General features: G+C 39.5%; 2 protein-coding genes across 10 annotated transcripts in view; one reads left to right on the forward strand and one right to left on the reverse strand.

Annotated features, from left to right (window-relative positions):
- The window catches only part of nol8 (nucleolar protein 8), a 36518-nt gene extending 17046 nt beyond the window's left edge, over window positions 1-19472 (reverse strand). The window contains exons 1-10 of one of the 5 annotated variants that reach the window (XM_088337544.1): window positions 19293-19472; window positions 17439-17563; window positions 15415-15477; window positions 15265-15343; window positions 9484-9643; window positions 7033-7337; window positions 6738-6952; window positions 3556-4736; window positions 1178-1303; window positions 991-1116 (exon numbers count right to left, since the gene is read on the reverse strand). In XM_088337544.1, the coding sequence (XP_088193670.1) occupies window positions 991-1116; window positions 1178-1303; window positions 3556-4736; window positions 6738-6952; window positions 7033-7337; window positions 9484-9643; window positions 15265-15343; window positions 15415-15477; window positions 17439-17559 (2376 nt within the window). In that variant the 5' untranslated portion in view covers window positions 17560-17563; window positions 19293-19472. Of the gene's footprint in view, window positions 1-990; window positions 1117-1177; window positions 1304-3555; window positions 4737-6737; window positions 6953-7032; window positions 7338-9483; window positions 9644-15264; window positions 15344-15414; window positions 15478-17438; window positions 17564-19267 lie in introns of those variants that run through there. The other 4 variants (XM_088337542.1, XM_088337543.1, XM_088337545.1 and 1 more) reach the window with 4 other exon arrangements.
- A 218-nt stretch (window positions 19473-19690) lies between these two features.
- The window catches only part of cenpp (centromere protein P), a 148777-nt gene continuing 141938 nt past the window's right edge, over window positions 19691-26529 (forward strand). For 3 of the 5 annotated variants that reach the window (XM_088337548.1, XM_088337553.1, XM_088337551.1), the window contains exons 1-4: window positions 20680-20761; window positions 22107-22265; window positions 23288-23442; window positions 25436-25524. In XM_088337548.1, coding sequence (XP_088193674.1) covers window positions 20757-20761; window positions 22107-22265; window positions 23288-23442; window positions 25436-25524 — 408 coding nt within the window. In that variant the 5' untranslated portion in view covers window positions 20680-20756. Of the gene's footprint in view, window positions 19782-19808; window positions 19841-20679; window positions 20762-22106; window positions 22266-23287; window positions 23443-25435; window positions 25525-26529 lie in introns of those variants that run through there. The other 2 variants (XM_088337549.1, XM_088337550.1) reach the window with 2 other exon arrangements.

Here is a 26529-nt window from a genome sequence, read left to right on the forward strand (position 1 = left end):
TATTCTCTCATAGAGACACAGTCATACCCATGCACAAATACTACTAATCTTGCACACATTACTATGGTTTTCCTCGCATATTACTATACTCCTAAACACATACACTACGATAGATTCAGACACTATTATTTTTCTCAAACACCATTAAATTCCTATCACTATAGATTTTTTTTTCCACGCCTAGTGTAATGATCACCGAACCTCACTGTTGTTTTACTTTAGGTTCTTTTGTAACCAGGGCGTTTCACACTGATCAGTGTGTATATGTTGTTACAGTTAGGTGCTCAACTGGAGTTGCTCCCAGCATAGTAGTATATGTGGAAGAGTATTGTCGAATACGTGGGAGTATAGTAATATGTGTGACAGCATAGTAGTGTGTACGAGTTTAGTGGTATGTGTTAGAGAAGTACAGTTGTTGGCGTATGAGAGTTTAGTAATATGTGAGAGAGTATGTTTGTAAATAAGAGCATAGTGTTCTGTGTAAGAGAGTATAGTAACCTGTTCATGAGTCTTGTAGTATTTGTGTGAGAGTAGTGTGTGCATGGGTATGACTGTCTCTGTATGAGCGTATTGTTGTGCATGTGTGAGGGCATGATTTACTTTTCAAAACGATCTCAGTGCGCTCACTACGCTGACCTGAATTCAAACGCCCAATTTACTTTCTGTGTGATCAAAGCAGAGTAAATCAAACAATGATAGGCAAAATAACTGGAACTTATTTTTCTTTCTGTGTGGCATAAGATCCGGTGTTATTCCTTGGCCGGTTGATCACTGTTGTAAACAATTCATTTCAATCAGCCCACAGGAAACGGAATGAAGTTCTCAGATGGGTTTGAGTGTGTGGGCAATATCAAAGTGACGCAGAAATTTGCGATGAACACAAAAATTTGCATAGTACAAACTATTTGCGGTTGCTGAGATAAGCAGTGCAGATAATGGATGGATGGATGAATGAGATAGAGAGGGAACATTGGATTTCTAATTCTGCACCTTTTTTCCAGCTTCTCCTTCAAATTGAGGCCTTATGTTAAACCTGGCACTCTCTTCCTCTTCATCACCATCATCTTCGTCCTCGCTGCCACCAAAAAGTTTAGGACCAGACGCCAGGCTGCTTCCCTGAAAGGAAAAGACTTGAAGCAGATATGCTTTAAAGGTAAAAAAAAAGGTTTAAGTTTACCTCATTTCTTGAAGGGACACTCTCGTTTACTGCCTTGTTATCTTCCTCAGATGGATTGTCATGGAACTCGTCATCATTATCCGAATCAAAGACGATGTGTTTTCCAGTTCTTGTAGGCACAGTATTCTTAATGACAATAGAATAGAATAAAATATACCTTTATTGTCATTGTTACAAAATGGGTTAACATATTGTGACAACGAAATTGGGCATGACACTCCAGTATCACACATTCACAATAAGGTAAAAAGCCACCAAGATAAAGGAACAGAGGAGATAAGGTTATAAAACAAGGAGGATAAGGCTATAGTTATAATTTACATGATATTTACACAAGAAATGTCGGCATGTAGAATGTTACATACAGTTGCTATCGTAATACAGTTGGTATCGTTAGGGTTGTGCAATTTTGCATTTGGTGCAAAAGTCATCATAGTGCAAAAGAAATAGTCAACATATGCATTGGTGCAAAATGATGCAATATTATTAAGAATTATGTATATATATATATATATATATATATATATATTATATACATACACACACACACTCACACACAGACACACACCGTAAAATCCCAATTATAAGCCGCGACTTCTTACCAAGCTTTCTCTTGTGCAATGATATGGACAGTTTACGCGCCCGAGCAGTGAAAGTGAGAATAAGACACGTGGAATATATCTGTCGGGGAAGACACGAGTTTAATCTAACTCTGCGCTTTGTGCATGAAAACATCTAGCATGAACAGACCCTCATCATGGAAAATGTGTCAATAGAAAGGGGAGTGCTAACTACCATATTAGGAATCATTGTACGTGTCTGTTTATTTGTAAATGGAAATAATATGGCGGAATAAACAGATTACAAGAAGCAATGTCCAACGAAGCAGAAATATTTAAGGTGGATTTCTAATTGTCTGTCAGCATTATCATGTGTTTTGTAGTAAATATTTTAAGCGGTTGGATTCCATGCGTTGTCTTTAATGTAAAGAAGCCATGTTCAAGGACATTCAAAGAAGTTGAAGACGGCCAGGGAACATATTGTTGAGGTACGCCAGCTTTATAGTTTTCGGGGAATCTTGTTTCCGACTGATCGTGACGTTTCTTTGGTGAGTATATTTTGAAATGGTCTTCAAATCTTAAATCCCATGAGTTTAAGCATTCATAATGACGTTTGGCATGACGTAATTCAATGACTGGTGACATCGTACGGACACATATTTGTTGATTAAAAGTCCAGCGGCCCACCGGCGGGCTGTTGGAACGTTAAGGTACCATTAAAGCTCTTTCTGTGTACCATCTTTCTTTGTTAATATCTCCTGTTTCAATGTGAGCACATTTGGCTTATAGTCTGCGGCTTTGTGTATGTACAAAATGTTTTCTCCTTTAAAAAACGTACTGGGAGAGGCTTATAATCATTTGCGCCTTATAGTACAAATTTTACAGTGTATATATATACATGCGCACGCACGCACGCACACACATATATATGATACCGTATATATTAACAGTATACATCAGGGATGGCATCCTTTTCTTAACCAGAGATAACAGTGGGCGGCAACTTTTTCTGCTTTTCTGTACTATGTGATCAATAATAACGCCCAATATTAACATTTGTAATAATAACAATACAAATAATACAAATATTAAGAAGCCTAAATCCCCTGTGTAAACACTAGATCATTGGGGATCTATATGACAAAAGAAAAGGCATTCAAATTTATCTTATCATCACATTATTTGTACTCACCGTACCACGCTGTAAAACGTTGTTTTTGCTGAACTCTTTCCCATAATGTTTCAACAAAAGTAAAAGTAATGTGATGATAGGATCAAATCATTTCAAAATCACAATTTTTCCCTTGTCGTCGACTTCAATAAATAGAGGATAGGACTCGACGCGTTCACTGTTGTTGGATTCCCTTCGCAAACTATGCTGACCAAATGACGTCAGCGATATTTGGCACCTGATCAGTCATTGGTCAATTACATTGATATACTGCCGTAAACCTCAGTTTAAAGCGCAACCAAATTTTTGAGGGTTCTTTTAGCTGAAAAAGAGAACTGTGCTATAAGCTAGAGCTAAGGTAAATTTTATTCCTCTCTTTGCCGCCTGGAACCGAAAGACCCACAGCCTTGTACTGGTCTGTGGCACGGTGGTTGCTGACCACTAAGAGAGATAACACAAATCACATGCCAATTCAAATATAAAATATTTTTTTAGTTTTACAAGAAAGTCAATACATAATAAAAATAGAATGAAAATAAACACATATTAAAAATTTGAGTTTCACAAAAGTAAAATGAGACTATAACAAGAAAAAGAATTAAACGAAAGTGTAAAGTTTTGGGATGATGATGTCAAGTTATACTAACCACATTAGCCAGTGCCCCCTGGATGAACTTCTTGTGCTCATCAGCCTCCTTCAGCCTCTGTTGGATGGCAAAAAGTCTCCGCCTGTTGTCCTTCCTCTGCTGTCTTTTTTGCTCTATAGCACTCAGCCTGGGACGCACCACTATTGCTGTCGTCTCCTCTTCCTCAGAGGTCAAAGACGAAGACACATGCGACTCGGCCGTCTCCTCCTTCTCAGGTGCATCAGTTTTCGTGACCACCTCCTCGCCGAGAGTTGCCGGGCCCCAAAAGTCTGGTAGCGTTGCTGTGCCCCGAAAGGCTGAGAGGGCGCTCCCCTTCTCCGTTTTAGATTTGTTTTTATCTTTGCAGCTGTAACTCCCCAGGAGAGAGGCCAGAATGTCCTCTGGTAAGGTTCCTTTCTTGGGGACGCATCTCGGGGAGACTTTGGCAACTAGTGGCGCTTTGTTCACCAAGGTTTGTTGGGATTCCTCCTTCCTGAGATCGTCAAGGGAAATTTCTAGGTGGGTGACGTTGGAGAACATGCCCTTATAATTCGAATCAGCAGAATCCCCCTCTTCTTCTTTTTCATCCTGCTCATTTTCAGAAACGGCATTGGTCCTCTTCATCTTTATTTCTCCTTTGATTTTCCTCTTCACTTTGCCTGGTTTGTTATTTGAAATGCTTCGACAAGAAGGAAGCGGGGGGTTACTAAAAGTGGGGATTTCCTTTGCGTCAATTGAGTCCTCCTCTTGCTTATCAATCATCTCGTCCTCGTTGGAAAGTGCTCCCACTTTTCTCCTCTCTCCTTGCTCTCCTGTTTTCCTCTTCGATTTTCCCATCTTTTCTTCGAAGATGTTTTTCGAAGGAGGAAGCGATGGAGTCTCGGAATTGGATATTTCCTTCACAACACTTGCTTCTTCCTTCATACAAAGAAGACTTTTTTTGTTTCCTCCTTTTTTCCCCTTTGTTGTTCTGATTGTTTTTTCCAAGGTATCCTCCTTTATAGGATAAGAAAGTTTCTTGGTGTGGATTTCCTTTACATCAAAATCCTCTTCCTCCTGTTCTTCTCTTTTCTTTTTCACTGCTCCTGCCCCATCTCCTGAGATGATCTTTGGAAGTGGAAGTGGGTTCTCCTTTGAAGTGAAGAGTTCATCCGTATCGGCAGAATCAGAATGGTACATATCTTGGTATTGCAGTGGTGTGTCTGGAATTGCCAGAAAAGTTGCGTCACTTTTAACTGCATTGGTAAGGTGTAGCTTGCTAGTTAATAGCAGCAGGGCTTTAAAGTATTTCCTGCGGCAGTCTACTGCCATCTCTCTAAGTGTGGATGAGCATTGTTAACCTCTTAATGTTCCTGTAAAATTTGCCTAAAATTCCAATCCAAGCCGTACCCAAAGTAAACTGAATGCTGTTTTTTAACCATTTGGAGAATATGGGCCTATTTTGGTCTCTTTTGAAAGACAACACTGAGGTTTTGTCCAGAACTGAGTGTGTGGTTGTATATGATAGTCTGGGATGTTAAGTGAGGAGAAACGGGGTGTATTTTTTATTGCACACTTAATGTTTATATACAGTAATTTGAATCGCATGTTTTTTTGTGAAAAGTGCTGAATTAATTTAAATTGATTTTGATATACCTTCAAGCTCATAATACCTTGAGTTGATCTCATTTAAACATATTTGCCTTTAACCCCTTAACGGCTCACCATCAGTTGGCTGGACCTTTGATCGGGGCGGCAGTAGCTCAGGAGGTAGAGCGATCGTTTTAGGATTAAGGGATCCCAGTTCGAATCCCGGCTTGTCCGTGTTACATGCCGAAGTGTCCTTGGGTAAGACACTGAAACCCCAATACCCCCAATAAGCAGGTTAGCGCCTTACATGGCTGCACAGATCACGGCCGCTATTGGGAAATGTGAAGCACAATGTAAAGCGCTTTGGGAAGTCATTGACTTGAAAAGCGCTATATAAATGCAGATCATTTCAGATCATTTCATTGATAAACGATACGTGTCTGTAAGATGTCACCATTCACCATCATGCCACATATAATTTGAAAGGTTTAACTCTTGGGATTCGAGATATGATGACCATTTCAAAATATACCTATCACAAAAATATCACGATCAGTCGGAAACAAGATACACACAAGCTATAACTATGATTTGAAATCACCATTATGTCCCCGGGCCGTCAAGGAATTCTTTGAATGTCCGTGAAAATGGCCATTTTTCACGGTCCTTTTTGATTAAACGGATATCGCCTCCAGTAGGTCGATCCAAATTAGGATTGACACATTGGTTAGCCAATAAAATTTCAAACATAAATATATAAGATTTTCGTTGTGTACTTCATTCTAAGTTTCCTATCCTACTCTCATTTGTAGGCATGTGATAGCGAAAAAAAAATCAGGCGAGAATAAAAACCTTATATTTCTGTGTGTTCTACCACAGATTACTCAATTTTAGTTGCACTTGCAGGGATTATTTGAATTTGGGACAAAACCTCAGAGTCTAACCTTTCTTAAGAGGCGAAAACAAACCTCAAACAGTTCAAAAACAGGATTCAATTTACTTTGGTTATGTCTTGGATAGGGATTTTAGGGGAATTGGACAGGAACGTTAAGGGGTTAATGTAAGACCGACCTTTTTACTTGTAGAGAATTTTGTATGCATCGATTTCACATCTGTAAACTTCAGCCAATTGACTTAACTTATAAATGATTGCAATTTCCCTTTTCAAACAAGAATAAAACATAAATACACAACGTGGCACCCATTTACTCAAAGCAAGACAGACTAAACAAGTTTATTTGATTTACCAAATAAATAACACAGCTATTTCAGCATATTTCTTGGTTCATTCTTCACTTGCAAGTTGATAGGTATGCGATTTCTATTGCTGCATGATTATGTTGGTTTATATTTTTTTCGAAAAGTATTTATTTCTTCAAAGATGATTTATATATATTTTTTTATAATTTCAAATAATAATGTAACATGCACATGTTTACCTTCCAAGAAAGCATAACAAAAATAATTGAAAACCTGAAATACAAAATCTCCATTTGTTGTCAATTCATTCAATAATGGTTCCAACAAATCTCAAAATGTCAAAATAATCATGTTAAATCACTTATGTTAAAGCTGTGATATCTAAGTAGTACAACTTTAGCTTCGTGAAGGAAGGAAAAAAATTCTTGTTTTACCCCCATACTTTCGCCAGGATCCTACAGGCTTGACCAAATAATCTTGTCCCACCACTTCCAGGTTGTCCTCCTCAACTTCCTGCCCTGATGAATTGAGCACCAAGTCCTTCCATGTCTCATCATTTGTCCTTTCCGGAAGCTCGTTTCTTGCCAGGCGGATTCCGTTCGACAAGCAATGATATTCTGACTCGGCAGTGACAATACTCTGCGCATGTCTGAAAAAGAAGAAATGGTCAATAAAACAAATATATAATCGAGCAGCTCATCATTGGGAGGTCATTCACAGTTGTGTTACCTAGCATTGTTCATGTCTTTGTTGAGTTTGACTGCAATTGGTCGATTTCTCTTGGATTTCGGTGGCCGATATGGTGGAAACTCTCCTCGCCTCTTTTTGCTGATGTCATCCTCACCAGCGTCTAATTGCCAAGTGAGATGAGCCACGGGAGTAAAAGAGTCAGCGGCTGATTCGGGCTGCCCTAGGCGGCGAATATTGTGGCAGTATTTGGATGGGTCGTACTTGACAGTACGAGCTTTGGTGCCTTTCTGACAGCGCAGCTGCATGACTGGCAGCACACGACCAAATTTACTGACCACCCAGTCCTGAATAGGTAAAAGAGGCAATCGCATAGTAAGACAATAAACATAATGGCTCTCAAACACAACCCAACAACCCGTTAAGAACAGATTTTCTTCCCTTATAATTACTGCTATAATTTACTGGAATATAGAATTTTTTGCAAGTTAAATTTCTAGATCATTGTGGAATGTATTTAAAAAGACACAAGCAAACCCTTTATTCCTTTCACAATATAGAACAATATATAATTTATATTATTAAGTCTTACAGTTTAGGTTTCCATTAAAATAAAGACAAAATCAAACTTAAATATATTAGTGAAGCTCTCTTGTAGGGTTATCTTATAAGAAATATAAATTAAGAGCACCAGAGCTCTGATTTTAACATTGTGATTTTGTTTAACTTTGTGAATTTACATTATTAAAAACTGCAAGAATGAAATTAAAACAAAGTTTAGATAAGGTAAATACTTTTGGGGTGCAGGGGGTGTTTTCACGGGGTAAGAGGGCAATAAAACCTCTCTGGTAGTGCTCCCAGAGCATGTGCCAATGAGCTGGCAAATGTTTTTACCTCCATTTTTAACCTTTCCCTCAGTCAGTTACCTCCTGTTTCAAGACCATAACCATTGTCCCCCTCTCTAAGAAGACCCCACCCACCGGCCTGAACAACGACAGACCGGTAGCACTCACTCCAATTATAATGAAGTGCTTTGAAGATGTAGTTCTACCCCACATCCAGAGCAGCATCCCAGACAACCTGGATTCCCTGAAGTATGCCTATAACACCAACAAATCCACCTCCGATGCCATTACAGCTGTTCATTCCCTTTCCCACCTGGAAAACAAAGACTACTACATCAGGATGCTGGTTGTAGATTACAGCTCCACCCTCAACACTGTGAACCGCGATAAACTCACCCACAAACTAGCCAAAATCTGTTCGCACCACACCCTCTGCGACTGGCTCCTGGACTTTCTAACTGGCAAACCCCAGTCTGTCAGAATTAGAAAGAGGATATCAGCCAGCATCACCACTAACATAGGAACTCCGCAGGGATGTATCCTCAGCCCAATCCTCTCCACCCTCTTTGCGCACAACAGCGTCAGCACCGACAAGGAAAACATCATCCTGAAGTTCGCCGACAACACAGCAGTAATAGGTTGCATCACTGCGGGGGACAAAGCGGCCTACAGGAGGGAGGTGGTGAGTCTGGTAACATGGTGCAATGCAACAACCACACCCTCAATACGGACAACACAAAGGAGACGATAGTGGACATGAGGAAGAACCATTATCAGCCACTATTTATCCGGGGACCTCATGATGACCCTCAACCGCACACAGCTGGTCAGGAAAGCTCAACAGCAACTGTACTTCCTTAGGAGGCTGAGGAAGTCTGGAATTTAAAGCAAAATCCTCAGCAACTTCAATAGCTGCATCGTGGAGAGCCTCCTAACCAGCTGCACCACTACTTGGTACGGCAGCATCACAGCCATGGACAGAAAACGCCTGCAGAGAGTGGTTGAGAACGCTCAGATGATCACCAGGACTCCACTGCCCTCCCTGCAGAGCATATACCACCACAGTCCACAGGAGGACTGCTTCCATCATTAGGGACTCTACCCACCCACAACATAGACTGTTTGCTCTCAGGACAGAGACACAGGAGAGTGAAATTCAGGACAACCTGTATAAAGAACTATTTTTACCTCTCTGCCATCGGACTCTTTAACGGCGGCTGATCGAACAATACAATACAGACTTGTTCAGCACACTACAGATACTTTAAACTGGACCATACTTGGAATATTCTTGCACTAGAGTCACTTTTTAACTAGGTTTTATCTTTATTTTTATCTTATTGCGTTAACTCCTCTTGAATTAATGCTGTAATTTTATATTTGTAATATTCGTAATATTATTTTATGTATACATGAACTGTATAGTTTCTTAGTTTCTTTTTTTTTACGCCATCAACGGTGTGGACAGCAAAGTAAGAATTTCATTATGCAGGGAAACTTTGTTATTTACTGTGCATACGACAATAAAAACTTTAAATCGAATTACAAAACTAACCTCCATAATTCACACAATGTTATGCTCCCACCAATGATGAAAAAAATTGTCAAGTCCTTTGTCAATTTATACATCATCAATAGGTTAACAAACCTTGCGTCCTGGTATTTCTGTGCCTGGCACAGCTGCCTTCATAGTGAAGTTGTCCACACCAGCCTGGCTAAAAGATTCCCGTAGCTTGCACGTATTTTGGTCTTTGTCTTCTGCAGTCTGATGGAGCAGCTGCTGTTCCATTTGCCTCTCCTGAGCCAGCCTAAAACGGCAACATGAACACTGTAAAAACAATCAGAATCTAAGGTTGCGCTCACACTACGACCATGTTAGGCATGCTTGGGAAAAGTATACCAGTACACGGTATGATATTCCATGCATGCCCTCAGACACTGGAGCATCCACGATATATATATATATATATATATATATATATATATACAGTATATATACACACACACTGTAAATTCCGAACTATAAGCCGCTACTTTTTCCCCAAACTTTCAACCCTGCAGTTTATTCAGTGATGCGGCCAATTTATGTAATTTTTCTAACGGCCCCCAGCGGCGATCGAGTACAAAAAGTAAGATTTAGACCGGTGGAATATATGCGCCGAGGAAGACTGCAACTTCTTGGCTTGACTAGCGGCGAGAAATCTTTCACTAAAACTGGCCGCATGCGAAAGGCAACTTTTTCGCAAGTCTGCCAGTGGATTCTGACAGCGTGGGGCAGCATAAAAAAAATCCACCATCACCAACGGGTTCTGAAAAGCCGTGACGGAGAGGAGGGCACACCAGCGACAGTGACAGCGCGAGTGAGGCTGCGGGAGCGTGGGACGACGTCTATATGACACTGTTTCTTTTCGACACTGAGGAAGACGACTTTGATGGCTTCATTTCTAAGGAGGAAGATGAGGACGGTTTACCGTGATTTTTACAAGTACGGTATGATTTTTTAACAGACCTGTTTACTGTGTTGCGAGCGTGTTGCTAGCGTGTTGCTACCATTAACTGCCCGGATGGAAGTTATATTATTATTATTAAAGCTTTGAAAACTCTCTCGGTGTACCGTCTTTCTTTGTAAATATGTGTAACCATGGACTTTGTATTCGCAACTGTATATTTTTGTAAGGTATTTATTTGTATTTATTTTGGACACTTATTCTGATATGTTTTGGACGGGCGAATTAAAAAGAAGGGGCGTAACAAACGCGGGCTGACGGGAAGTGAGGACCGGTAAAGGTGAGTGTTTGTGGACACGGCGGACAATAGTAGATATACTGGACTGTCTCAGAAAATTAGAATATTGTGATAAAGTTCTTTATTTTCTGTAATGCAATTAAAAAAACAAAAATGTCATACATTCTGGATTCATTACACATCAACTGAACTATTTCAAGCCTTTTATTATTTAAATATTGCTGATTTTGGCTTACAGCTGAAAAAAACTCAAAAATCCTATCTCAAAATATTAGAATACTTCCTCAGACCAAGTAAAAAAAATAATTTTATAACAGCAAAACTAAATCAAACATTTGAAAATGTCCATTGATGCACTCAGTACTTGGCTGGGAATCCTTTTGCACGAATTACTGCATCAATCCGGCGTGGCATGGAGGCAATCAGCCTGTGGCATTGCTGAGGTGTTATTGATGCCCAGGATGCTTCGATAGCGGCCTTCAGCTCATTTGCATTTGTAGGTCTGATGTCTTTCATCTTCTTCTTAACTATACCCCACAAATTCTCGATGGGGTTCAGGTCAGGGGAATTAGCAGGCCAATCAAGGACAGTGATGCCATGGTCAGTGCACCAGTTACTGGTGGTTTTGGCACTGTGGGCAGGTGTCAGATCATGCTGGAAAATGAAATCCTCATCTCCATAGAGCTTTTCAGCAGATGGAAGCATGTAGTGCTCTAAAATCTCTTGGTACACAGTTGCATTTACTCTGGACTTGATGAAACACAGTGGACCAACACCAGCAGCTGACATGGCTCCCCAAACCATTGCTGACTGTGGGAACTTCACACTGGATTTCAAGCAACTTGGATTTTGCTCTTCTCCAGCCTTTCTCCAGACTCTGGCGCCTTGACTTTCAAATGAAATGCAAAACTTGCTTTCGTCTGAAAAGAGGACTTTGGACCACTCTGCAACTGTCCAGTGCTTCTTCTCCATAGCCCAAGTCAGACGCTTCTTCCGTTGTCTTGAGTTCAGAAGTGGCTTGACCATGGGAATACGGCTATTGTAGCCCATTCCCCGGACACGTCTGTGAACTGTGGCTTTTGATACCTGGACTCCAGCTTCAGCCCACTGTCTTTGAAGCTCCCTCAAATTCTGTAAGCGGCTCTTCTTCACAATTTTGTTAAGGCTGCGGTCAATCTCTCTTGGTTGTGCAGCGTTTCCGGCCACATTTTTCCCTTCCAACAGACTTTTTGTGGATATGCTTTGAAACTGCACTCTGTGAACAGCCTGCTCTTTGAGAAATTTCTTTTTGTGTCTTACCCTCCTGATGGAGGGTATCAATGATGGTCCTCTGAACAGCAGTCAGATCAGCAGTCTTCCCCATACTTGTGATTTAGTTTACTGAACCAAGCTGAATGTTTTTAAGGCTCAGGAAACCCTCGCAAGGTGTTTCGAGTTAATTAGATGATTCAGGTGATTAGTTGAATAGCCTACTTGTATACTTTTTCATGATATTCTAATATTTTGAGATAGGATTTTTGAGTTTTCTTAAGCTGTAAGCCAAATTCAGCAATATTAAAATAATAAAAGGCTTGAAATAGTTCAGTTGATGTGTAATGAATCCAGAATGTATGACTTTTTTGTTTTTTTAATTGCATTACAGAAAATAAAGAACTTTATCACAATATTCTAATTTTCTGAGACAGTCCAGTATATCTTTCCCACCCTTACCTTTGGAATTATACACTTTTTTCTTTGGATTACTTTCAACGGGAACCGGACTCTGACGGTCTGCATCAAACCTTAAGTACAGGTATCATTTTACGTTCATTTAGCCCGCTGTGATTTTTGGACTGTGTACTCTAATGAAGGATATTCAGTTACAATCGTGAGACTTAAAGTCGGGTCTGGGTTAATTTTGTGTTACATTTTTTTAATGTGGGCGCATGCTGCTTATATACAGGTGCGGCTTGTGTAAGTACAAAATCGGTTTTCCTCTTGAAATGTGGTGGCTGCGGCTTATTATCAGGTGCGCTCTATAGTCCGGAATTTACGGAATTTGACTGTCTCAGAAAATTAGAATATTGTGATAAAGTTCTTTATTTTCTGTAATGCAATTAAAAAAACAAAAATGTCATACATTCTGGATTCATTACACATCAACTGAACTATTTCAAGCCTTTTATTATTTGAATATTGCTGATTTTGGCTTACAGCTGAAAAAAACTCAAAAATCCTATCTCAAAATATTGGAATACTTCCTCAGACCAAGTAAAAAAATAATTTTATAACAGCAAAACTAAATCAAACATTTGAAAATGTCCATTGATGCACTCAATACTTGGTTGGGAATCCTTTTGCACGGATTACTACATCAATCCGGCGTGGCATGGAGGCAATCGGCCTGTGGCATTGCTGAGGTGTTATTGATGCCCAGGATGCTTCGATAGCGGCCTTCAGCTCATTTGCATTTGTAGGTCTGGTGTCTTTCATCTTCTTCTTAACTATACCCCACAAATTCTCGATGGGGTTCAGGTTAGGGGAATTAGCAGGCCAATCAAGGACAGTGATGCCATGGTCAGTGCACCAGTTACTGGTGGTTTTGGCACTGTGGGCAGGTGCCAGATCATACTGGAAAATGAAATCCTCATCTTCATAGAGCTTTTCAGCAGATGGAAGCATGTAGTGCTCTAAAATCTCTTGGTACACAGTTGCATTTACTCTGGACTTGATGAAACACAGTGGACCAACACCAGCAGCTGACATGGCTCCCCAAACCATTGCTGACTGTGGGAACTTCACACTGGATTTCAAGCAACTTGGATTTTGCTCCTCTCCAGCCTTTCTCCAGACTCTGGTGCCTTGACTTCCAAATGAAATGCAACTGTCCAGTGCTTCTTCTCCATAGCCCAAGTCAGACGCTTCTTCCGTTGTCTTGAGTTCAGAAGTGGCTTGACCATGGGAATACGGCTATTGTAGCCCATTTCCCGGACACGTCTGTGAACTGTGGCTTTTGATACCTGGACTCCAGCTTCAGCCCACTGTCTTTGAAGCTCCCCCAAATTCTGGAAGAGGCTCTTCTTCACAATTTTGTTAAGGCTGCGGTCATCTCTCTTGGTTGTGCAGCGTTTCCGGCCACATTTTTCCCTTCCAACAGACTTTTTGTGGATATGCTTTGAAACTGCACTCTGTGAACAGCCTGCTCTTTGAGAAATTTCTTTTTGTGTCTTACCCTCCTGATGGAGGGTATCAATGATGGTCCTCTGGACAGCAGACAGATCAGCAGTCTTCCCCATACTTGTGATTTAGTTTACTGAACCAAGCTGAGTGTTTTTAAGGCTCAGGAAACCCTCGCAAGGTGTTTCGAGTTAATTAGATGATTCAGGTGATTAGTTGAATAGCCTACTTGTATACTTTTTCATGATATTCTAATATTTTGAGATAGGATTTTTGAGTTTTCTTAAGCTGTAAGCCAAATTCAGCAATATTAAAATAATAAAAGGCTTGAAATAGTTCAGTTGATGTGTAATGAATCCAGAATGTATGACATTTTTGTTTTTTTAATTGCATTACAGAAAATAAAGAACTTTATCACAATATTCTAATTTTCTGAGACAGTCCAGTATATATATATATATATATATATATATATATATAAGAATATGTGTGTGTATTCAAATATTAGGGCTGCAACAAACGAATGATAAAATCAATTATTAAAAGCATTAGCAACAAATTAGTTCATTGATTTGTCTTCACTACATCATTTGTTTGTTATTTGCGTTTTTAAGGGTGGAAATGTAACCTTAGTCTCTGGTAGCTAGCTGTTGTTAGTGTATGATTTTTAGCTGATTAATGACTGCATGCGTGCGTGTGAGTAAGTAAGATACTTTTTATTTCAGTCAAATCATCTTAAGCAGTGTTTTATTGTGCTTTATATAAAAACACTCAACTTTCACATATGGCGGTAAAATGAAGCATTAAAGTTTTAATTATATATATATATATATATATATATGATATAGGACGGCACAGCGGCCGAGTGATTAGCACGTCTGCGGCACAGTTCTGAGGACATGGGATCCAATCTAGCTACCAGTCTTCCTGTGTGGAGTTGGCATGTTCTTCCCATGCTTGCGTGGATTTCCTTCAAGCATTCCGGTTTCCTCCCACATTCCAAAAACATGCATTTCAGGTTAATTGGTCGGTCAAAATTTGCCCCTAGGTGTGAATGAGCGAGTGAGTTGTCTGTCTCTGTGTGCCCTGTGACTGACTGACAACCAGTTCAGGCCCTGCCCACTGCTCAAAGATGACTGGGATAGGCTCCAGTACCCCTCGCGACCCTACTGAGGATACGCGGTGCAGATAATGGAAGGATGGATATAGTATATACACACACAAACATGCAATGCAAATAGGGAGTAAACGGAACTGGATTTTTTTTTTTGCCCTTATGTTATTGAGTTTACTCTCCATAGTGCAGCTGGGATGACAAAATAACTGCTTGCATATAATAACTTCTTGTGCGAATCATTATGAAGACGTAGATTTTGAAAGCAACTTATTTCTGGCACGGTTTGGTATAGTGAGTGCAGGCTGAAGGGGGGACAAGGGAGGGGGAAATGTCTGGCTTTTGTATAGCCAGGAGTAAATGTCCCTAGTGTAAGTCCACCCTGAGCCTGAAACGTGAAACAAATGCACTTACTTATGCAGGAAACTCTCCTTGGCAGGTTGGATCTGCAGCGTACCCCCTTTCCATGCAGAATTGTTTAGAACTGTCATGCCTGAGAATCAAAAGAAATACTATGTTAAAAATTTTCAAAAGCAAGTAATAATTTGATTTAAATGTACTTACATTTTTTTAGGTCTAGATTAGAAATGTTGAGGTTGATATAAGCAAACGTTTTGTAGGGAACACCTAGCAAGGAACACACGTATAATTAAAATAAAATTAACCAAAAAAAACAATACATTAAAAATATGCTATGGTAGAAAGGTTGACACCTGATGAGCATGTCTGCCCAAAAGTTCAGTAGTTCGGCATTTCATTCCAACCACCAGCAGCTCAGGGTGGAGTTTACATCAAATCATATCAAAATGTATTTATATACAGTGCCATGAACAAGTATTACGCATCCCATTTTTGCACATATATCACTCACAAAGGTTTCAGTTCATCAGGCCAATATTATACAACCCCTAGCAAGAAGTATAAAATTAGCAGTTTTGGAGAGCCCTCATTCAGACATTTTATTCTGTAGAAAAATACTCAGATAGAAACATGAAACAATCGTATGGTCATTCCAAAGTGTAACATATTGGCATTCAGAAACACTAAATTAAGAAAAAAAACATTGCAATGGTCAGCAAATGTTACTTTTATAGTGCAAGTGCAGGGAGATAAATATGGAATCACTCAATTCTGAGGAAAAAAATGTGGAATCAGTGCATTTTGAGAAGAAAAGAAGGACACATCCAGTCAATTTCAGTTACTTAATTGGGCGCATGGCTTAAATTGTGTCTGCTCTTAAGTCAGCAGTTAGAAACGGTGCCATTATCACACCTTGGAGCGCTCCTGGACTAAGTGGATTGACAAGAATCATGGCATCAAAAAGTGAGATCTCTCTTGAGACCAAAGACAGTATCGTCACACTTCCTGAAGAAGGTAACTACTCATATGGTAGGCAAACATGTGGGCTGTTCAGCTGTACTAAAAATTTGGACCAAGTACAAACAGCATGGGAAAGTTGTTCAAGTCAAGCGTACTGGTAGGCCAGGGAAGAAATTAAGGCGTCAGGACAAACAACTACAGGCCATATGTCTTAAAAACAGAAAATGCACAACAACACAAATGAAGAGGAAACGGGAAGAAGTTGGAGTCAATGTATGTGACCGAACTGTGCAAAAAGGAAAAAGGAAATGGGAATGGTATTTGTATATAGCAGGGGTGGCGAACAAGTTTGACACAAAGAGCCGAAATTTTTAACTGTGAGAGTCAAAGACCCACACCACGCACTGACACACACAAACACACAAAGAAAAACATGTTATCACACTCCTCTCCTAACAATACAACAAGTATTGTTCTTGTGTTGATTTCAAGGAAAGTGTCCACCCCAAATACAAAAAAAATAATAAAAATGTAACAAGGCAAAGAGCCACAGTATATGGAAAATATGATGAGGCAAAGAGCTGCATTATTATTGGCCAAGAGACGCATGCCGCTCTAGAGCAACGTGTTCGCCACCCCTGCTATATAGGAAAGCTAAAAGGAAACCATCATTGATGCTTAAACAGGAAAGAACAGGACTACAATGGGCTAAGTAGAGGCAATCATGGACTGTTAATGACTGGATGAAGGTTATCTTCAATGATGAGTCACGAATCTGCATTTGACGAGGTGGTGATGCTTGAACTTTTGCTTGGTGCTGTTCCGGTGAGATTTACAAAGAGGACTGCCAAAAGAAAACATCAAAATTCCCAAAGTCCTTAATGGTATGGGGATGGATGTCAGGCAAAGGCACTGGGTTTTAAAAAACATTCATGGCAGGTCCGTTGGTGGGTCTAATTTTGCCTCAGGTGAGAAATGTAAAAATGGTATCCAGTCCAGGAAGATCCTATGCCCAAAGTCAGCTGGGATGGGTTGTAGCGCCGCCTTGACTCTCATTAGAATAAGACTCCTTAACCATCGTTAGGATAAGCTACTGGATGATGAATGAATAATAGATTTGAGTTGTCCAAATATTATTCTTACAAGCTTTTATCTAACCTATACAAATTAAGTAATGCCCCCATAAAACTGTAATAATATGGCTTTGATTGATTTCTTTTTTTATTGAATGGAGGGAGGGGGTAGTAATTGTAATGATCACTTCTTACCTTCATCATCTCGCCGTGTCCGGAGCTCCACATCTTCCACGATTCCAAATTTTCCGAAGCGATCTTTCAGATCCTTTTGGGTGACGAGGTGGCTCAAGCCACCCACGTACAGACGCGGCATCTTGCTGTACAGGAGACTTAATGAATTGACGTACTGTATGTACTGTATCTGACGTTTAAAATTGGGGTGCGTCATTTGAGGTGTCCTTTGCGTAATTTGGAAGATTGCTGGAAACTCACATCATGCATGCGCCAGAGTTTTTTTTTCAATTTCTAATCGTGTGACATTAAAATGGTGAAAGAAAAGAACTAATTCCAGTAGAGTGTAAAAACTAACCCTAACCCAAAGAAAGATAGGAAAAAATTATACGAGCGTGTTAAATAAATGCACGTATGTGCACACACAGCAAGAACACGCAGACTAAGGCTGCAATGATAATACAAGCCAGAAGAGGGGGGCAGAGTAAAACAGTTCCGAATTTCATACAGCTCATTTAAAGTGCAGTATAAATTTTGCATATACAGTGGTGGGTTGGTCGGTATTTCCCTTAACCACTAGGGTCATATATGTAGCACTTCCTCTGGTGTGTCTTGGGCAAGTACAGCCTGGTGCTTGGCTCAGATAATGGAGTACATCAGGTCGGAATGCATACACTGTGCAACAACCTGGCCCACGTTTTGTTTGGGACACTAGCCACTAATGTGATCTGTAAGTTTGGCCAAGCTAATGCAAAATGAGAGGAGATGGGCTGGAGGGTTGAGCAATCAATTTGGTCATTTAGTCACATCACAGGAAACGGTGCTCCTACAATCCGAGGGTTAAGGGATCTAACCAAACAACCCACCAACCTAAATAAAAACAATATCGCCTATTCGCTTCCCAGAGTCTGACTGTTTCATAACCCTCTGTAAGCATACCATGATCAATCAGTATCTTCGCTTTCTTCCATCGGTCGAGTGACTGTAACATTAATCTCTATAACAAGGTGGCAGCTGATAACTATTTTTCACTTTGTATATACACTAAATAATAATAATAATAATAATAATTTCCTTGTATTGTCATTCTGTGTAACAATGTACACAGAACGAAATGTCGATTGCATCTGACCCGATGCAGCCGCAGCCAAGAGAGGGCGCCGCCGACCACTTTTTAAGTCTTAGGAATGACTCGGCCGGGGCGCGAACCCGAACCTCCCAGTCAAATATCCACACATCTAGTAACAAATAAGCAAACAAATCAAATAAAGCCAAAATCTTGCACATAATTCTGCTGATTTTAATTACCGTCTTATTTTACCCCCAAAAATCATGTTTTGTTGCACTGGCAGATATTTTTTACTCACTATAAGTATTATGTATGATATTTTAGTTAGAAAACAGGTTGAAAAGAAAGTCGAATCCCAAAATACAGTAAAATTGTTAGCCAAAATGAAACACTTGTAAGACCCACGGTGATCACAAAAATATACTGTTAATTTAGGAAACATTATGATTTATCCTTTAAAAAACACGAAGACGATGCCAGGGATAAGATTTTATTACTATCAACGGACAGTGCGCCTAGAGATTTTTTTGTTATGATAAAATTGTGCCACGGCTCAAAAAAGGTGAGAAAACAATTGATCGATATAAATAGGCATACGAAGTTTCATGTGAGGCAAAACTCGCATTGCACGTGTGTCTTTATCCATCCCACAATCCACGTTCAATGCCTTGGTCAGAAAACCTAGAGTACATTAAAATCGAATTTGTTTTTCAGGGTTTAAATGATTAAAAGGGCTAAGTAATTCACGTGAAGGGAGATTTTTCTGAAAGGTTTACTGTACCTCACATTGATCCATGCAGTGTTACCTTGATAAATGCCCGACCACACAGTCGGCTTGTTCTTCCACGAGAAAGTTCCGCGACAACGCAGTACCTGTACATTATATTTTACCACACATAAATCGTTAATTTACAAAATAATATTAACTATTTTCAAATTCTAATATAACTACTAAAAACGTTGAATTGAACATAATCCAAGATTCAATCACTTAACGTCAGTGCGACCATTGGCGTCATTCGACACGCTTTTTTTAAGGGTGATTGATAAATTTGCATCTTGAATGATTTTCATTTTTTGGACATTTTGGCACAGATGATTAAATTATCTCTTTTAAAAATATCTTTAAGTGTAATATTAAATGTAAATAAAGCTATTTAATAGCAGAAAATGTAATAAGACTTGCTAAATCATTTTCAAAGTACCCTATGACGCTGGGAAAAGTGGTATGGTCTGCAGGGCGCGATGTTCCAAATACTGAGCAGAATTGTTTAAGCAAATAGGCAACTGGTTAAGTAAGTCACTCTTTTTGTCCAATTAATACTACTTACGCTTTTTGAAATGTAAATAGTCAGTAAGTGTTTAATGTTGATCCTTGACTGTTAACATATGTTGTGGGTTAAGGGGCTCGACGTGACGGTGTCTCAATTTGCCAGGATAATTAACAACTTTTAATTTCTTACCTCGTTGTTCTTAAAAGAACAGTGTGTAACGTTTACTGCCCCATCGTGGTCTTAACTTCCATTCAGGAAAAAATATATTGATTTGAATACCAGGCACTAAGTACATTAAGTATGGCCTGGACATTATTTTGGGATTGGAGATTTCCCTCTCCTCAGCGGGGTCGCGGGGGTGCTGGAGCTCATACCAGCTATCCTCGGCCCCTGTAAGCACACGTGCTGCTGAATTGTTTTCGTAGTTGCAAGCTGGGATTTTCTTTTTAGAAAGATCAGAGATCAGGTCATTACAATGCTGTGACCGAAGCCAAGGGAAAAAAAGGAACACTTCTCAAATGTATTGAATGAAAGGCAGATTAAACCAGATATGGTACAATATTCACATTTTTATAAAGCAAAATCATCCATCCATCCATTATCTGCACCGCTTATCCTTAGTAGGGTTGCGGGACCAGCAAAACCAAAAGGAGTTGAAATAATATTATCCCTCTAATGCCCACTTAGCTGCATTTTAATAAAAATCCAATATGCTTTAAATGCAAGGAAAAAGCATGGAAAGAGTAAGTGCAACTTTTTTGTTGAGCCTAACAGCTGTTCCGCTGTCCACCAAAAAGTGAACTGCTGTCTTGTGGCCGCAATCCATTATTCCTGATCGCATATTGTTAAGAGCAATGGCTAAGAGAGCAAATTTGTGTTATGAGCGGCGGCTATTTTTTTGTTCTCCACAGCTAAAATGGACAGTACCCACGCGGCTGCGTTCCATTATCTCTGGTTGACTATTGCTGCAACCGGGGGACGTCGGCGCATGTTAAAATGGGGTATGGAGGCCCCTACTTGGATTTTTGGATATCTCAAGGGGTTGTGATCTCCATTAAACACAATGAACCCATACCTGTCAAGTACTCCGGTTTTGCCGTAATGAGTCTGTAGTCATTAATCCAATATGGGTTTCTTCAACCCACTATGGTGTTATGGTTGGGTCACATGAGGCTGCATCGGCTCGCTACAACGGGTCAGGTGCAATCGACATTTCGTTCTGTGTACATTGTTACACAGAATGACAATACAAGGAAATTATTATTATTATTATTATTATTATTATGAACTACGGTTTTCCCTTTAAAAAAAATAAAATCGTAAAAACATTCCACCGCAAGATGGAGACAAAGTTCCATTTCAAACAACGGCTATATCAGCACTGTGAGTCCTCTGGCAGTGCTGATATATCACTGCACAAGGCTTATTTTTAGCTCAATTGGAGCACCGTAATTGGAAGCGGGAATAGAAGTGACTGATTCAATGGAGCAGTGAAATGTGCCAGTGAAATTGTTTGCATGATGTTATTATTATTATTATTATTGAGATTTAGCCTTTAGTTTGTTTATTGCTTAAATATGTGCTGAAGTCAGTTAAGTGAAATGGGGAATTTCTAAGACTATCCGTATTGGTCAAGTGAATACTGTACACAGTGGATTTAGCCTTATTATTATTGTTATCATTATCATTATTAATACTATTATTATTGGGCTGGGCCCAGAGAATATTGTCAGACATTAAACCAGTCCTTGGTACAGAAAAGCTGAAGGATCAGTGAAATTCGAACAAGAAAAATAAGAAGAGTTTAAAAAGAGGGGTGTGTTATCAGGGCCAACATTATTTGTACTCTCTGCGCTCGTATCTAGAATTTAATGAATATAGTGAAACCAAATCTTTGAATCACAATGAATAATGTCATCAACTCAGACCCTCTTACATAGAACACTTGTATAAATTATTACTCTTTTCTGCGTCAACATTTTTGGCATAAAAATCATTATAATTTCATTAAATAAATATTATTCTAATGGGGGGCACACTAGTTAGCATGGCGTTACAGATCGCCGGTCAAGGGTTTAATTCCAGCTTCTGAAAATCCCCATGCTGAGTTTGCATGTTCTCCCTCTGCCAGCAAGGGTTTTCTCTAGACACTCTAGTCTTCTACATTCCAAAAACATGCATGTGTGCCCTATAATTGACTGGCGATCAGTCGAGATTGTCCTTTGTCCACTGCTCAATGTCCGCTCTGTTGGGTTCTAAAATTGAATGAAGGAGTGATTACTTCTTTTAATCAAAACTTTTATTCTTCTACACTATTATATATTTTTTTCTGGATTGTTCCATCAGAATGGAGGAAAGAATGAATGATGAGAATGAAGAGGAAGTGATTGCTTTGGAGGAAAGCATCCTGCGTTTGCAAGCAGAAGTGGCAGAACTGCAGAGCCAGCATCAAAGCTACCAGGAAGTATTCACTTGGTATCCCAGCCAACCATTATGTGATGCATTGTGAGTTTTATTTATTTATTGATAAAGCTTTCATACACAATAATAAACCATTGGAACATTTCACATCCCGATCCCTGATAACCCATTGACATGTCAGTAATTGAAGCTGGCACTGCTGAGTCCAACATAATCCCAAACCATTACAACAGAAAATTTATCTATTTTCCTCTGTGTAGGACATTAAGGACAATCAATAATGATAATAGTGATTTTATTTCATTTGAAAAAATAAACTGCACAAAGTGTTCGGATGACAACCATATTTTAAAACACTTTTAACTCAAACATCATACTCATAACTCGTGCAAAAAATAATTTTTCTCTGTGGATAAGCTTGTAGTTTTGAATAGTTAAAATTAAATTCTAAAATCCACGAGTAAGCAAATGATTAAATTGGCGATTTTTAAAATGACGAATCAAAAATAACCTAAACAATTAGGCCCCCGTAGGGCCCAGGTGAGGGTATCTGGCACAGAAAATGGGTGGCTACACCCACAATTTGATTAATAAATATGTTTGTTTAATAAAGTATTTCTGAGGTCATTAAACCTTTCATGTTTGAGCTGAAGAGAAAATCCGTGATGACCACAAGGGAATTCAAAGGAGCGTAGTGGTACCTTTAAAAATAGACCAAACAATGTCACCTTCGACAATTTTAGCAGCCAGCCGAAAACCATCACTCTCACTACACTCATTAACTAGATGCCGTCTCTGCAGCAGATGGCACCATTGTAAGCGATTTCGATTTACATCCCATGTGACTTACAGCATTATATTTGGGATTTAACTTGTATTAACGCTAACTTTGACAAATGATTGTGAAAAAAGGCAAAGTGGGATTAAAATTAATGAAGAAATATTATGTACTGTTTTGCTTTGTTATGGGTTTTTGGGGATCTCTAACTAAAGTTTTAAATTCTTTACCGATACTATTTAAAGAAATGACCACTTATCAAAAGAAGCTTAAGTAAACTCCTAGGCACACACATTCATCTTTTGACAGCCAACATATGTTCTGATAGGTCGCTGGCGTGTGGGAACAAGCCTAGCAAAAGTGCCCATGTGGTTCTGTCTAATCTGAGGGGTCACGTGGAACAGCTGAAGGAGGATCTGAAGCTTCAGTGCTGCATCAATGGCATCAATTTGAAAAGTTGCACTGCTCGCACGTTGCAAAGCAGTAAGTCACACTAGGAAAATGAAAAATAACATCTCTTTTCTGTAGTGCTGCCCAGACATATGCTCAGGTTGCCAGTGTTATAATATTGAAATATGTTACAACCCATTGTTATAATTAAATTAGTTTTTCCAGTTATCATTTTGATTCATTGTAAATCATCACATCAATTCTTTAATCAAGTAATAATTTACTGGTTATTAAGGCACTTTAAGTTATCCATATATTCGAATGTATTCATGTCCTTCTGTTTTTTTTTTACTTGTTGCTACAATATATCCATTTTCATACTTATATAATCTCTACATTGTTCTAAGTGGTGTTCAGATTTACTGTTAGGAGGGAGGCCTGCACGTTTCAGTCTGGTGCCTTGGTAATTTTCCATTAACTTCTGTGTTATGCTATCTTGGTATGTACATGACTTTTAGCCGTTTTGAAAGTGCACTTGTGACCCCATCACAGCATTGTTCTGTACGCACGATCCCAGGTTACTCTGTTTTTATTTGTTTCCATCATTTTATTTGTAATAAAAAACTGCTGAACCCTAGCACTTGTTTTACCCGTCAAGTCACACTACCCATTTTCTATTGATGGGTTAGAGCTTAGAATTTAAAACTGCTTTTTTAAGGACTACCATAATACCAATCATAAAAAATAACCACCACAATGATTTTAACAATAACTCATCGTAATTATTATAATGATTTTAATAGCAGATTACTTTAAATAATTTGTTGTGTTATTCCTCGTCCAAACTGTTTAATACAGGGGTTCACCCCCAAAAACCTAACTTCTATCCGACCTGTTTGTGATATCTACTTCCATTAAGACCTATTTTAAAGATCAGCTTATTATCAAACTCTTGTTAAATGCTGAAAATGACCCTAATTATGTAAGATTCAAGTGCTTTGGAGGCAACATACATCCGAGACAGATTGTATAGGGGGAAAGTGGTTATTGTGGGGGTCAGGATGTACCCTTGATGTGCGTGATGTCTTTTAAATAAATGCATGAAATCAAGGTGCTATTGACTTCATTAGATAGATAGATACTTTATTCATCCCCGCAGGGAAATTCACATTTCCAGCAGCATCCCTGTGCTGAGAACAATACAATAATAAAGCAAAAAGAATACAATATACAAATACCCAATGTGATGTCCTAATACCCACTGTAGCGTGTTGTATACAGTATCTAGATAGTGCTACACAGAATACATATTGCAATAAAATACAGTAATATGCAATGAAGGGGGTGTGGTTTAATGTGGGCTTTTACTCCGCCGGGTGGAGTTAAGGAGCCTCATGGCATGAGGAAGAAAAAATCTCTTCAGTCTGTCCGTGGTACAAGACTGTGACAGCAGTCTGTCGCTGAAGCTGCTCTTCTGTCTGGATATAGTGCTGTGTAGTGGATGTGATGAATTGTCCATGATTGAACGCAGCTTTTCCAGTGCCCGTCTCTCACCTACTGTTGTCAGGCTGTCCAGCTCTGTGCCCACAACAGAGCTCGCTTTCCTCACCAGTTTATTGAGACAAGAGACATCCTTCTTCTTGACGCTGCCTCCCCAACACGCTGACGCATAGAAGAGGGCGCTTGCCACAACAGTCTCATAGAGTATTTTCAGGAGCTTTTTGCAAACGTTGAAGGACGCCAGCCTTCTAAGGAAGTAAAGTCGGCTTTGACCTTTCCAACATAGAGCTTCTGTGTTGGCAGTCCAGTCCAGTTTGTTGTCCAGCTGCACACCCAGGTATTTGTAGGTCTGGACAAATTCTACACATTCTCCTTTGATGGTTACAGGAAACGGGTGAGTTCTAGTTCTCCTGATGTCCACCACCATCTCCCTGGTCTTGGTGCTGTTCAGGTGCAGGTGGTTTGCGTTGCTCCATTGGACAAAGTCCTGAATCAATTTCCTCTCTCAATTTCATTAGTATAATACTTGTATAAAATTATTTGCAACAGGCAGTAACCGAAAGTTTCAAATTTGTGTCCTTTTTAGCCGGCGCTGAATCTGTACAGAAGATGTGTGTGTCTGGACATTCCTCAGAGTTAGAGTTCCAGGTTGAATTCGAGCTCTCAAAAGTCAAGGTGAGTAGTGCCTTACATTTGTTTTATTGATAATTGTATCTTGTGTATCTTTAGACACTTTATGTTGGGAAATAACTCAAAATCCCACTTTTGAGCAAATAATCTGCAATATCAGCAGAGCTAAGGGTTAATGATAAAAATGGTTAATGGACATTTATATTGCACTTTCTAAACCACATAGTACTTTACAATGATTCATATTCATTCACACATCCATTCAAAAAACAGTGACTATGCAGGGTGCAAATTGGGGGTGGAGTGCACTCACCTTGCCTAAGAACATTTAAACACGACTGCTATGGCCGGGGATCAATTCAACAATCCTTGTGTCAGGGGACTGACATTTTACTACAGAACTTCGCCACCTTATTTAAATGCTATTACAGGACATGATTAAGGACTTTAAGTGGCATCATTCCGATTTTTTTTTTGTCGTCATCCTTCAGTACTCTTTACATTTTTTCATTTTTAAATAAGTTAGAAGTCAAAAAAAAAAATTCAGCTTAGTGGGCTTGGGGGTAGGGCGCACGCTCCGAGACTGGGAGGTCGCTGGTTAAAGCCTCGGCCGAGTCATTGCCTCCCTGCTTGGTGCTCGGCATTAGGGGTTGGAATGGGGGGGTTTGGTCACCTAATGACTCCAAACACATCAGTTTGGTTGAGCGAAGGGCCTGGGAATCCCCTCCTCTGTATCAATCTCTCAGAGTCAGGAATGTGTTCTTGACTCTAGCCACCTCCCTCTAGGGGAATATGGCTCAGGTGTGTGTGAAGTCAAAAAGGTGTACTGTAATTTAGTCATAGGATAACTTAACAACTTGTTATAAGATTTTGAACGTAATTATATTATATTTTTGAATAATTTAGTGACAAACAAAAAAAGACCTCTGCCACGCACTAAACCCCTCAAAAAGAGCCGTTTATCTATTTAAAACAAACACTTTAAGGGCTTTTCCTACGGTTCATTCAAAAGAGATGCTTGTGTGTAGCGTGGCCAAGAGGGGGTGGCAG

The sequence above is a fragment of the Urocampus carinirostris genome, chromosome 6 (genome assembly GCF_059441175.1).
Source record: "Urocampus carinirostris isolate Australia breed hairy pipefish chromosome 6, RoL_Ucar_1.0, whole genome shotgun sequence".
Lineage (NCBI taxonomy): Eukaryota > Metazoa > Chordata > Actinopteri > Syngnathiformes > Syngnathidae > Urocampus > Urocampus carinirostris.